This window comes from Nicotiana tabacum, chromosome 17, assembly GCF_000715075.1.
Source record: "Nicotiana tabacum cultivar K326 chromosome 17, ASM71507v2, whole genome shotgun sequence".
Lineage (NCBI taxonomy): Eukaryota > Viridiplantae > Streptophyta > Magnoliopsida > Solanales > Solanaceae > Nicotiana > Nicotiana tabacum.
In genome coordinates, this window is record NC_134096.1 from 56,864,645 (window position 1) to 56,879,113 (window position 14,469).

The 14,469-nt window shown below is 43.3% G+C and overlaps 1 protein-coding gene across 1 annotated transcript; it reads right to left on the reverse strand.

Annotated features, from left to right (window-relative positions):
• Window positions 1-7,400: 7,400 nt before the first annotated feature.
• LOC107787409 (uncharacterized protein At2g23090-like) lies at window positions 7,401-11,741 on the reverse strand. Its single transcript, XM_016608975.2, has 3 exons — window positions 11,466-11,741; window positions 11,210-11,250; window positions 7,401-7,687 (listed from the first exon to the last, which is right to left on the reverse strand). The coding sequence occupies exons 1-3, from the start codon at window positions 11,536-11,538 to the stop codon at window positions 7,568-7,570; spliced, it is 234 nt and encodes a 77-aa protein (XP_016464461.1). The 5' UTR covers window positions 11,539-11,741; the 3' UTR covers window positions 7,401-7,567.
• Window positions 11,742-14,469: the final 2,728 nt, after the last annotated feature.

Below are 14,469 nucleotides of genomic sequence, written 5' to 3' on the forward strand. Positions count from 1 at the left end.
TTGGATCACTGGACTCCGGATATCAGATAATTATACCCAAAAAAACATGTAAATGGGACCCCTAAACTAAGAAAACCGTGAAAAAAATTCGAAGTGGACATATCAACTAGACTAGGGCTCCATATAGGTAAGAAAACACGACAAATTTGTAGAAAGATTGCCGCGCACTGAAAGCCTTTCTTTTTCCAAAACCAGTGTCAACTATTCCATGATAAGATTGCAGTAATAAAAGATGAAGAAGATCAGATCATAAAGATGAAGGGCACTGAAGCCTAAAGGCACCAGTATTATAGTGGCCAAAATATGATTTAATCCAGGGACGTGGCGCCCAACTCTCAGCCGCTTCCATCGTTTAAACAGCGCGATTAGACACATCAATCCACTATAAAAGGATACAAAAATTCTATTCAACTATCAATTCAAGCTGAACAAGGAACTCACTTATCCGAAATTACTCTAAGCTCTTTCTGGTGGTTCCCTCTCTACTGTTAAGCATACCTTTTAGCATTTAGCTAGCTTAACTCTTCTCTCTTTGTATTGGCTGCTTTAATGCACCACTATAACTTTCCAAGCTCCGCTGATAAATGAAATGTTTTGGTTAGCCATCAACATTTGGTATCTAAGCATCTCCATTGTGTTCAATGTTGCTCTTACAGATTTTTGAAATTTTATTGAGAAGCTAACTAAGCAGTCAGTTATTACTCTCGATCTGACTATCAAAGTCTATGTAAACGAAGCCAAGCTTAAGCATTCAACTTTATGGTTGGTTTTGTGATTTGAAATGTACTGTTACGCGGCGCCTTCCTGATGTTCCTTGGAAGGGCGACGTAAGGCTAAGCAACCGATGCCAGTGCGATTGTTGTCCGTCAACTGAGGTCCCCTCCGTACGCTATACTAGATTGTCAGTGCCGTACGGGAAAACCAATGCCGTGATCAATTGAAAGAGAGAGCAGAAAAGAGAATTGAGAATGAAAAAAAGCTTGATTGCATTGAATGAAAGCTATTACAGAAAAACAATACGGTGTCGGGGGGGAGAGACACCAGTACAGAGAATTGTTTGCTTGCTTGAAAGTTTGATTACTTGGTCCCCCTTAATAATGCTTAAAAAAAATAAACCAAAGTTACATCACTAGGCCTATGAAAGCTGGAACATCACACTTAAAGAAAATGCAGTAAAACTACTCTATATTTACAATGAAAAGGATTTAGTCTTCTACAAAGCAGAAACAAGTCCGTTGGCAGCAACTTTGTCTTTAGCATCAGGGTCTGCGCGCGCGGCACTGTTGGCATCTGCCTGTGGCTGGGCGCTAGCGATGGCTATCGGTGGGGCGACAGAGGCACATGCGCGCTTGTCACTTAGAGCTGCCGAGACCATGGGGCCGACCGTGGCGACGGGCGTTGGGAAGCTGACCAGGACGCCACGGGGCGCGTCCAAGGGGTCATGGGGCATGGTTGGAAAGCCGCCCATGACATTCTCCCCCACCTGAGTTGGCGACGTCCTCGACGCCTTCCTTGCAAGGTAATCATCAATCAGGCTCTTGTAGGCTTTGAGGTTTGTTCCCCTCTCCCAAGTATTCTCCTCTGCATCACATCCCTGCCATTTCACCAAGAACTCCTGGTGATTTTTTCTTGAGGCGTGAATCACTCGATCATCAAGAATAGCTTCAGCACGCCTTTTCCCGGTTGAATTGGGACCTCGAATACTTGGTATTGTGAGTTGGTTTCGTGAAGGATCCTCCATATCTTCCCGAAAAGGTTTCAGGAGACTGACATGGAAAACACGAGGATTTTCCACCAAGCTGGGGTATCCATCTGGTATGCAACTTTCCCAATGCGCATTTCAATGGACAAGGGTCCAATATATTTTTGCAATAGGCGAGGGTCATGGACCCCTGCAAACAAGTACCGCTTTGGGATTTTGACGATCATTTTGTCTCCCACTTGGTATTCAACAAAGCGGCGATTCTGATCAGCATGCCTCTTCATCCGCTTTTGGGCTTTGACAAGATAGCTCTGCACTATCTCTAAATTTTGCTTCCATTCTTTTGAGAAGCTAGCAGCTCGAGGAGATTTTGACAAGTTTGGGGCGTTCACTGTGTGTGAGTAGCGGTTGCTATCCGGTAACAATTTCAAAAGTGTTTTTGTTGGTACTTGAGCTCTTTTGTGAATTGAAACACAATTGAGCAGCATCCAGAAGCTTCACCTAGTCCTTCTGCGATCCGGTCACAAAGTTCCGGAGATATTCCTCTAGCATGCCATTGAATCGCTCCGTCTGGCCATCAGATTGCGGATGAAAACTTGAGTTATGACTCAATTTTGACCCGAGGCACTTAAAGAATTGGGTCCAAACGTTGCTAGTAAAGCGTAAGTCGCGATCACTAACAATGTCTTTAGGTAGGCCCCAATATTTGACGACATGAGAGAAGAATAGTCGAGCTGTATCTTCTGCTGATATATATTGTGGGGCTGTTATAAAGGTAGCATACTTGGAAAACCGATCCACCACAACCAAGATAGTTGTGAGATCTCCGACCTTGGGCAATCCGGTGATGAAGTCCAGGGAAACGCTTTCCCAAGGTCTTTTTGGGACAGCTAGTGGTTCCAAGAGCCCTGCCTGCATCAAGCGGTCTCACTTATCCTTCTGGCATACTAGACAAGTCTTCACATACTGAGCGACGTCATCGACCATTTGAGGCCAATAATATGCACGGCGAAGCAATGCCATGGTGCGTTCCTCACCGGGATGACCGGCCCACAAAGTATCATGGCATTCCGCGAGAAGAGCCCTTCGCAGATCTCCTCCTTTAGGAACATAAAGTCGGTTCCCTTTCACTTTCAGGAAAACATCTTCGGTGTAGAACTTGCGAGTCTTGCCCTGTCCTACCAAATCAACCAAATACTGTGCAGCAGGATCCTTGATGAGTAGATCCTGTATCTGGTCTTTTATGGTGGAGGTTACTTCGCTTCCCTTTAGGGCGGCGAATAGACACACCGATGCTAGATCAGCTCTCTGGATGAGTGCATCAGCCACATGATTGGTCTTCCCACTTCGGTACTCCAGGTTGAAGTGAAATTCCGCTATGAGTTCCTGCCACCTAGCCTGTCGACCATTCAGCTTTGGCTGGGTCATGAAATGGCTAACGGTTGTGTTGTCTGTCTTGGCCACGAATGGGGCTCCCAGTAGATAATGCCTCCAAAGGCGTAAGCAATGAACGACAGCCAATAATTCTTTCTCATTGGCGGCATAGCGCCGCTCTGCATCCTTCAGCTTCCGGTTCTCGTATGCTACGGGATGCCCTTCTTGTAGCAATACTCCACTAAGTGCATAGTCGGAGGCATCCGTTTGCACGTCGAATGGCTTGGCCAAGTTAGGGAGGGCCAAGACTGGGCTACTAGACATAGCCATTTTCAATGCGTCGAAGGCCTCTACCCGCTTGGGGCCCCAATCCCATGTTGTGACCTTCTTGAAACGTTCTGTCAGCGGCACTGCAATGATGGAGTAACTTTTCACAAAACGCCGATAGAAGTTGCATAGGCCAAGGAACGACCTCAAGGCGTGGATATCCTTAGGAGGCGGCCATTCTGTGATGGCCTGAATCTTTTGCTAGTCCATCTTGATCCGCCCTTCCTCGATGACATGTCTGAGGAAGTCAATTTGTTTTTGAGCAAAGGAGCACTTGGATAGCTTCGCATATAATTCGTGCTCCCGCAATCGGGCTTGGACCTTCCGCAAATGCTCCGGGTGTTCTTCCAGTGTCTGGCTATATACCACAATATCATCCAAATAAACCACGACGAATTCATCAATGTATTCTAGGAAGACTTGGTTCATCAAGGTGCAAAATGTGGTTGGCGCGTTAGTCAAGCCAAAAGGGCATAACTAGGAAGTCGTACGACCCATATCTTGTCACACAGGCCGTTTTGTACTCCTCACCATCTGCAATCCGAACTTGCCAATAACCTGTCCTCAGGTTTATTTTGGTGAATACCGTCGCACCACCCAGTCTATCAAACAAGTCGGCCATTAGCGGGATAGGGTACTTGTTTTTCACGGTGATTTTGTTTAGAGCCCGGTAATCCACGCAGAGTCGTAAACTACTATCATGTTTCTTTTGGAATAGCACAAGGGACCCGTATGGGGACTTGGAGGGCACGATGATCCTTGTGTCTAGCATTTCCGACAATTGTCTCCGAAGCTCAGTGAGTTCGGGTTGTGACATTCTGTATGGATCACGGGCAGGTGGCTTCGCACCGGCACCAACTCAATCTCATGGTCCACAGTTCGCCTAGGCGGAAGACGCTTTGGCATGTCTTGTGGCATGATGTCTTCAAATTCCAGAAGCAACTCCTTCACGGGTGCAGGAATGGGACCCGATGAGCGTTCTATATCTTCCATGCAGAGGGTAGCCAGGAACGTGGGTTCATGTCTTTTTACCCCCTTCTTCAACTGCAAGGCCGAGATGTTCTCAGCGACCATCTTCATGGGAATGCACGGAATAATGCAGGGCTTAGCTCTGTTTTCTCCCATCATCAGTAGCAAGTTTGCATACGGTGTGGGCATGGTATTGGTCTGTCTCAGGAATTCCAACCCCACTATCAACTCGAAGTCATCTATAATCACCATGCGCAGGTTGAACTTTCCTTCATAAGGGCCAAGTTTCACCGGTACTTCTTTGGCTATTCCACCCACTGGCTAAGGTGGTGAGTTGATAGCCTTGACACGACCTTTGCCCTTTCCTACAACTAGGCCAAGGCGCTCCACCTGAGTCGAGGCTAAGTAGTTGTGGGTAGCACTCGTGTGTATCATCGCCCGAATGGGCTTGCCATTTACCTTCATGTCAACGAACATTAAGGTCCTCTCTTGATGAGGAGGAGTCCTTTCGTTCACCTTCTTTTTCCCTTTCTTGGCGATTGGACAGGGGTCCTTCTTCTTACGGATACCAGCACCGATTCCCGCTAGGGGCTCAGAAATAGAGCCAACAATGGCATTGAATGCACCAACTGGTTCGGTCTGGTCCGCATCATCGGCATCGCCATCCGTCCCATCCTCAAAAGCTTGATGGGCGTTCATTTGTGCATGTGGGCATTCATTGTTCCAATGTGGTCCACCGCAATGACGACATCCTGAGGGGGGTTTCCTCCCCCGATCATTGTTGTTAGATGCAGCACTAGTACTGCTTGAGGAGGGAGCCTTAGATTTGGTTGCACTCCGGTCTCCTCCACTTCTGCTAGGGCCACCAGTGTTCGGCTGGCCTCCTTTGTATCCTCCTCGGACAGGCTGTTGAGGCATGTCCTTCCGGGCTTCCACTTGATAATCCTCAAGGCACTCTGCTGCTTGGATTGCCTTAGGTAATGTGTCTACTCTTTGTCTTTGCAACTCCATGCGGGCATAAGGTTTCAACCCTTCCATGAAGGTGAAGAGTTTGTCTTTGTCCCCCATGTCGCGGATGTTCAGCATGAGCGCAGAGAATTCCCGCACGTAATCCCGCACTGATTTGGTCTGGCGGAGCTCCCGTAGCTTTCTCCTAGCATTGTACTCAACATTTTCGGGGAAGAACTGTAGGCGTATGGCTGCCTTCAGTTCTGCCCATGTCTCGAGGGCATCTTCACCAGCCTTGATGGCTTCGTATTTCACCCGCCACCAGAGTTTGGCATCACCCTGAAGATACATGGCAGCAGTTGCTACCTTCTTAGCTTCTTCTAGGCCCCCCACGGCATCGAAGTATTGTTCGATGTCGAAGATGAAGTTTTCCACTTCTTTGGCATTTCGAGCTCCACTGTATGGCTTTGGCTCAGGAATTTTTAATTTTTGGGCCATAGGGGCGAGGTTCACAATACCCCCGATTTGGTTTCCACCTCCTCGAAGCAGGCCTTGTAAAGCAGCATTGACAACGTTGAGCTAGCCTGTCAAGTTGTCTATAGTTTGTTGCATGGCAGTCACCTTGTCTGCCTCTTGTGCCCTGTTGGCTAAATCCTCGGTGCGCTCCTGTTGGAGGACCTCAAATTTACCAAATATTTCGGCTGCCTCTGTGGCTGCCGTTTGCCGGTCTCCTTCAGAGTCGCGACTGATATTTTCTATGTCAACTTCGGCCTGGATCAGTCTGCGGTCCAGGTCGTCCAACCTTTGCACTAGGTTGGTCTTTAGGTCGGGCATCATTTCCAGGATGGGCCGTAATGCGTCAACCGTTCCCTCAAGGGTCGCGATGCGATCCCCATAATTCACCATGGTCAGAAAATGGTGGTAACTGCAATGTAATCCCTCGTCCGATGTCGAGTCTAGGCTATGATACCAACTGTTACACGGCACCTTCCTGATGTTCCTTGGAAGGGCGACGTAAGGCTAAGCAACCGATGTCAGTGCGATTGTTGTCCGCCAACTAAGGTCCCCTCCGTACACTAGACTAGATTGTCAGTGTCGTACGGGAAAACCAATGTCGTGATCAATTGAAAGAGAGAGCAGAAAAGAGAATTGAGAATGAAAGAAATCTTGATTGCATTGAATGAAAGCTATTATAGAAAAACAACACGGTGTCGGGGAGAGAGACACCAGTACAGAGAATTGTTTGCTTGCTTGAAAATTTGATTGCTTGGTCCCCCTTAATAATGCTTAAAAAAAAATAAACCAAAGTTACATCACTAGGCCTATGAAAGCTGGAAAATCACACTTAAAGAAAATGCAGTAAAACTACTCTATATTTACAATGAAAAGGACTTAGTCTTCTACAAAGCAGAAACAAGTCCGTTGGCAGCAACTTTGTCTTTAGCATCAGAGTCTGCGCGCGCGGCATTGTCTGCGCGCCCGGCGCTGTTGGCATCTGCCTGTGGCTGGGCGCTGGCGATGACTATCAGTGGGGCGACAGAGGCACATGCGCGCTTGTCACTTGGAGCTGCCGAGACCACGGGGCCGACCGTGACGATGGACGTTGGGAAGCTGGCCAGGACGCCACGTGGTGCGTCCAAGGGGTCATGGGGCATGGTTGGAAAGACGCCCATGACTGTACTTATGTATGCTTCGTTCCAAAGAAGCTCAACTTAATGTATTTTTTTTCCTTTGCAAACATGGTATGTTATCACAATATTACTCTCAAGAGACAATGTGAGATACAGAATCCATTGCTACTAACAACTTTCCGATAACATACATGTTTTCTCCTGGTGCTCTGTAGAATTCTCACCTTCCTATGACAGTATCTTGATTTTTGTCGCTCTATCAAGTCATAGCCCTTTGCAGGGCGGTCGTTTTTGTGCATCAATCAAAACGTTGTTTGGTCATTTTTGGTGGCTATTTTATTAATTTAAAAGCTGAAGTTTAGTTATTCTAAGATAACAGCTGGTTTCTGGTATTCCTTCACAAGACGGTTTTAGTTTCAGCATTTGCGTGTTCCACTTCACATAATAAATTGACTCAACGGCAGGAGGCTTCATAATTAAAACAAACCACTAACACAACTTGAGAGTCTCACAAACGAGCACACACATACAAGCAGTTCACAACTTGATAGTTGCAGCTAGTGACTGGCAGATAATACCAACTTTTTTTCTGCAAGGATACACCTAATTAAACGGTTCACTTTTTGAGATGAGGAAAACAGGCATAGAGATCAGATTTTGGATGTTTAGCTTCAGCATGTTCCTTGCACTTCACCTCTGATGTCGTGCACATAAATGTCTGCATACACACCTTGCACTGCCATCATCCAAAAAATGAATGTTAGCGTCGTAACATACGTAAAAGGATCATTTAGACTGTAACTGAATTGCGGACCTCAAACCCAAATGTAGAAATGATAGCCAATAAAATCTTCATTACTTGTAAGCCATAACAATCGTAACAAACAGGTCTGTTGGTCAAATTATAGGAATCGGATTTAGAAACTCCTAATCCACACTCTACCTCTAAGTCAACTCACATTATAGTGGCATTTGAGACTCTGAATCCCCTTTCAAAGAAGTTTTACTTTATGTGTCACGTAACCAACATAACTTATGTGAAGCTTCTCCGGCCAAATACATACACGGCCACCTGAACTTGTCTAGATATTCCATTTAGACACCTAAACTACGCCTATGACCTATTGAACATCTGATCCATGTTCAAACTGTTTCTATTGGACACTCTTTGCTGACATGGTAGGTAACGTGTTGCTCACGTGAACTTGAGCGCGTGTGAGACGGGAAAATGGAGCTTCGCTCGGAAAGCAATTTCCGGCCACTTTTTCAAAGCTTCTTCTTTCTATAACCTTTGGTCCGGATGAGCTCGCGGCATTGTGTAATTTCGGTATGCATATAGATGGGCTGGGGATTAAGGCATCTCCTGACAGCAGCTATCGCCAAGGACTTACCCACGTTGGTCACCTTGATAAGATAATATTGAAATTCATGTACATATGTGCTTTTAGACAGGAATTTTTCATTAGTTGCCATATTTCTTTACCATATTTTCAGTCTCTTCATACTCTTTTAGTTAAGTATCTTAATATGGACTTTAAAATTTTCTTTTTTGGTTCTATGTTTTAAAGTAAACAACAATTGGGACCCATGAGTCCACTTGTCAAGTAATGGGAGACCCTCACATAAGTTATGTTGTTGTGCAACGCATAAAATAAAAATTCCAACCTTTAAAACCCTAAACATTGGCAACAACGATAGCAAAGCGAGCCTAGCCAAAACTTAGGCCTATATCACGTAAAGTGTAGATTGACTTTGAATCAGTTCAAAAAGCCCCTCTAAAGGAATTTTAGGTAAAGGCTAGTTCAATTTGATAAACCGTACACTAATTAAAAGCTTTTAAATAGTGTGAAGTTTCAAATACAAACTAAAATAAATGCAGTAACATAACTTGAATCATTATTAGGTATAAAACCAATATCACTTGACTCTTTATATACTACAGCAAAAAACATAGAGCTTTCAAGCCTTTGTTAGTGACAGAAACTCATCCTTTTCTTAAAAACTTTCTAAGCTTCTACATCCTAGTTCTTGTTGATACCTCACCTCCTTATTTTGCATGACATCTTTTGAATCTCTAGACACAGAGATGACAACTGCTATACCACCTAACCCTCCAAGTATAGCAAAATCACTTTTGAACAAACCTAAGAAACCCTCATTCCAAGAAACTCCAGCGGCTATAGTACCCAAAGCAAGCTCAAAATTCTTCTGATAAGGCTGAAGCAAAATCTACTGATCCTATTATTAATCTGGGAGAGAATAATTCACTACTTCCAAATGATGATATGATGTCATATTCTTCTCTCGCAGAAGAAATAGCCCGCATCTATCAGCCTTTGAAATTCTCTGTCACTGAGAAACATTTTGGTAAACAACTGAGTCGCCAATATCTCCGACCAAAAATCAGAGACCTATGGAAGCCTAGTGAAAATTTCCAACACACAGTGTTGTGAAGAGCGTGAAGCGAGGAAAAGCAACAACCCCCATTTTGCTTAAAGCGAGAAGCGAAGCGCTCGCTTTTTTGAAGTGAAGCGGAAGGGCAGTATATCATTCTGTTAAAAACTGGGCAGCATAAAAACAGTGAAAGAAGAACTGGGCAGCTTTTCAACGAAGAGGAGAAAACTGAGAAAGAAGAACGAAGGAAAAAAAAAATTCGGTAGCATTTCGCTGCTATTTGGACGCTGAAACAGTGAAAGAAAAAGAAAAAGACAAGGAGGAGGAGGAAGAAGAAATCACATATCTGTTGCTGCTGGTCGTATGTTAAAGTTGAAAAGTGTACAAGACTTGGAACCCTAGCGCCTCTTTCTCTCTGTTGCTGCTCGACGTATGTTTTAATAAAAGAATACCTTTCTTTTTTAATTAAATAGGTTGGCAGGTGTTTAAAACAGAGAAGCGCTCGCTCCGGTCGACTCGCTTCGCTTCAGCGCTTCTCGCTTTTTAGTGGGAAGCGCACGCTTTTGCCTACCTGAGTCGCTTCATATAGCAGAAGCGGTCATAGGGTCGCCTCGCTTCGCTTCTCGCTTTAAGCGAGGAAGCAACCACTTTTCACAACCCTGCCAACACATAGAACTTGGATGTGATTTTTACATTGTAAAGTTCTTGAAAGAAGAAAATATACTCGAGGGTTTTTCCTAATGGCCCTTAGTTCATTAATGATTTCTTTCTTTCAATTAAGATGGGAACCTAATGTTGTAGCTACTCAAGCAAAATTTGCTCTCTCAACAGTTTGGATACGACTACTACAACTACCCACTGAGTTCTATTATAGAAATTCTTAAAATAATTAGAAACAAAGTGGGTAGGTTGTTAAAGTCGATACATGTACTTCTTCCATTCTCAAAAGATAGTATGCTCATATATGCGTAGAAGTACCAATTGATACCCCAGTCAACTCATCTCTTTGTTGACAATCAAAAGCAGCAAATTTTATACGAAGGAGACAACATTTTGTGCAAGGATGTTGCATATTAGGACATATTCAGCCTTCCTGCAACTATAATGCGCTTAAACCAATTGACGATTCTTCTATACCTAAATCCGAGTAAAAAATTGCTTCTTTATCTTTGCAAGAAATCAAATCAAGTTATTAATTCTAGGTATGAAAATTAAGTTATGAAAATTATAAATGGCTACTCTTCCTAGGAGAAAAAGAAACAATCGAGTTATTAATTCTCATTTGTCCCCGATCACAATAATCAATCAAAGGAACAAGGTATCAGTGTAGAATTTTGTATGCCACTACAGATAAGCAGAGGCTTAGTGGTCATTGAAGTGGGTTGAGACCCGTGAGATCTCATGTTTGAATCCTTGCGGAAGCAAAAATACTAGGTGATTTCTTCTCATTTGTCCAAACCTTGGTGGACAAAGTTACCAGATACCAGTAAACTGTTACTGGTAGGAGGTAGCAGGTATCCCGTAAAATTAGTCGAGGTGCACACAAGCTAGCCTGGACACCATGGTTATCAAAAATTCAATCACAAAGAGAATAGTTACAATGTTATTTTTATGATAATTTCACTACTAAGAATTTTCTTCCGTGTATTACGAATAACGATTCAAATTTCATTAGCCAAAATAATGCCTCTATTAAAATTCAGAATAATACTTCCACCACCATTAAGACCAATAAAATAAGTACACGTGGAACTCACATTAAATTTTGTATCCAGTTAAATTCCTCATAGAGTCCCTTAAACGTTCCAATTACACTTTTGTTACGTCAACAATTAAGTATAAAAAATGAAATTAAAAGCAGTACCTGGATACTCATGGCTTTTTTGTTCGTGTCGAGCTGACTTCCTGCGACAATTTAGGTAGTTAACATAAAAGCGAGCTAAACCATTTATGTAAACTTTTTTGTGTCTAAAACAACTCTAAAGGCACAACTGCTGCAGTCAGATCGGACTAAACTAAAGCTAAAATAGGACTTATTTTACCAATAGTTCAATAAGAATTAAGATCTGTATTTACAGAGAAATAGATTAGGATTCGAGTAGATTCAAGAGAGATAATACCTTTGGAAGCTTTTGACTTCTCGAGATTCTTCTCGCGAGCCATCTTGGCTTTCTGACCGTTGCCTCCACCCATGATTTTGCTTGATCAGAGAGGTCGGAAAGAAAACCCTAGAAGAACCCTTTTTGTTTCAGCGCTAAAACGTGGCGGGGAATGGCAGCTGATGGGTATACAAAGGGAGATACATATAGAAAGACTCCGGAGTTAGGGCCTTAGATGGGGGAAGGTGGGGGGAGGGGTCGAGTCTTTTTGAAGACTACCGGTTGAAAAGGATCTACAAAACAAAGAAATATACACGAGTCTTTATTTAATTTGTATACATTCTTACTATATTATTTCATTACGATAAATTAATATAATTTGATTTTTTTTATTTTTCACTCGTATATTTGATAGTTTCTTTGTAGCTCGATTAATTCAAACATGTGTATAAGTGCAACGATCCGATCGGTCATTTTGAACTTTAGCGCGTCGTTCGGCGGTTTGAGGCCTTGAGTAGCTTCACTTCAGGTATTATGACTTGTACGTGTGGTCGGAATTTCAATTCGGGAAGTTCGGGATTGATTTGAAAAGAAAATTCTAATTTCGGAAGCTTTAAGTTAGAAGAAATGGCTAAAATTTGACTTTTGACTAAATAACCTAAGAATCGGGATTTGAAGGTTCCAATAGGTTCGTATGATGATTTCGAATTTCGGCGACGCTTATTATAGAAGGTTGGCATTTTAAAGGTTTAAGAATTTCATAAATTTGGTTTGAAGTGGATTTTGATGTTATCGATGTTCGTTCGGAGTTTCGAGCCTTGGAATAGCTTCATTAGGTCATTTGTGACTCGTTGCGAAATTTGAAGTCATTTCGGATTGATTTGATACATTTCGGCAGAGGATAAAGAATTTGAAAATTTATAAGTTTGATTCGAGGCGCGATTCATGATTTTGATGTTGCTTGACGTGGTTTAAGGGTTCGACTAAGTTCGTATTGCACTTTGGGAGGTGTTGGTATATTTGGTTAAGGTCCCGAGGGCCTCGGGTGGATTCCGGATGGTAAATATATCGAGTTTGGACTTGGGGAGAAGTGCTAAGGCAACTGGGATCTGGTGCAATCGCACATGTGTGGAAAGTGCCGCAGAAGCGACATTTGGACTAAACTGGGATGGCCGCAGATGCGAGGGTATTTTCGCATCTGCGAGCCCGCAGATGCGAAGGGAGCTCCGCGGAAGCGGAAAACGAGATGGGAAGCTCGGGTCACAGAAGCGGAAGATCCCCGCACATGCGGAAGTGCAGGAGCGTGTGGTGGACCGCAGAAGCGGTCGCGCGGAAGCGAAAAGTGGTTCGCAGAAGCGGATTTCGCCTGGCTTGGAGGGAACCGCACCTGCAAAGGATTTTCCGCAGGTGTGGCTGGTGTGTCCGCAAGTGTGGAAAGTCGGCTGGGCAGATTGTTTTTAAATTGGGGTTTTGCTCATTTCCCTCATTTTCTCACTTGGTTTGGGCGATTTTGGAGAGCTTCAAGAGGAGATTTTCATCAAGTAACACAAGGCAAGTGATTCTCACCTATTACAAATTAAATATATGGTTTGTATAGGGATTTAAACATGAAAATTAGTGGAAATTGTGGATTTTTGGTAGAAAACCTAAATTTTGGTATTATTGGGTTTCGACCACGAAAATTGGACATGGAATTGAAAATAAATTATATATTTGAGTTTGTAATGTTATGGGTAATGTTTATGTTCGAAAACTTTCGAGATCCGGGCACGTGGGCCCGAGGGTTGTCTTCATCGACTTTTCGAGCGGAGTTAAGAATTATTTAAATTGATTAATTATAGGTATTAGAATATATTTTTGACTGGTTTGCACGTTGTTTGAATAGTTTTGGATCAACGAGTATTCGTTTGAGGTGTTAGAGAGGTCTTAGAGTCAGTTATGGAACTACGGAGCGAGGTAAGTCTCCTGTATAACTCTGTGAGTGGGAAACTACCCCTAGGTGTTGTATTGTAATGTGCTACTTGTTGCGTGGGCTACGAACGCGCGAGGTGACGAGAGTCTGTACATAGCTAGATTCATGTTATGTTCAGGTAGACTTAGGTTTCCGCCATGCTATAACTATACTATTTTGTCCCTTGCCAAATACATTCCTTTATTTTATATTACGATTTGAGACTAGACTTGCATAGAGTAATAGACTTGCTATTGTAGAGATTTGATGGGTTTTATGTTAAGCCGCAGATTTAATTGTACTCTCCTTATGAATTCCCCCGTGTTATGCGTTCTCACCAAAATATTCCCTTAAAAATCTATAGCTCACACGACTCTTCGTGAGTGGGGTCGAGGACCCGTCAAAGCTTCTTATTCTAATGTGATCGGGCCATTCACCTCGGCATGATAGATACATCTATGGTTCGTGTCGTTCGACCTTTAGCAATGCGCACACTATGATGGATCGACTTGTACGCCTCAACAGGATTATGTACCACACTATCATGGGAGCGGGCCGTTTGCCTCGGCAATAAAATAGATATATCTATGGTTCGAAAATATTATGATGGATTGGTCTGTACGCCTCGATATTTCTATAAAATACTCTTATGAAATCATGCGTAATAATTGGCAAGAAGCCAGCATATCTGTGAGCTATTCCTGATTAAACTGTGACGACCAATCTGGTAAGGTCCATTATAAATACTCCGATCGAGGAGGTAACTCATAGCTGAGAGTTTGAGTTTTTGCCGAGAGTAGGATTGTACCGCATATTTATACTTGTTATTTCGTTTATTTCCTCTTATTCACATCTGTTTACTCCTTATGTATCTGTCTTATTGGACCACTAGTAAGTGTTGATGTCGACCCCTCGTCATTACTTTTCTGGGGTTAGGCTAGATACTTACTGGGTACGCGTTGATTTACGTACTCATGATACACTTGCTACACTTTTGTGTATGTACTTATATGTTTGGTGGTCTTTTGGGTGCGGAGGCGCGGCTATTGCGGAGACTTTACCGTGAACTGCATT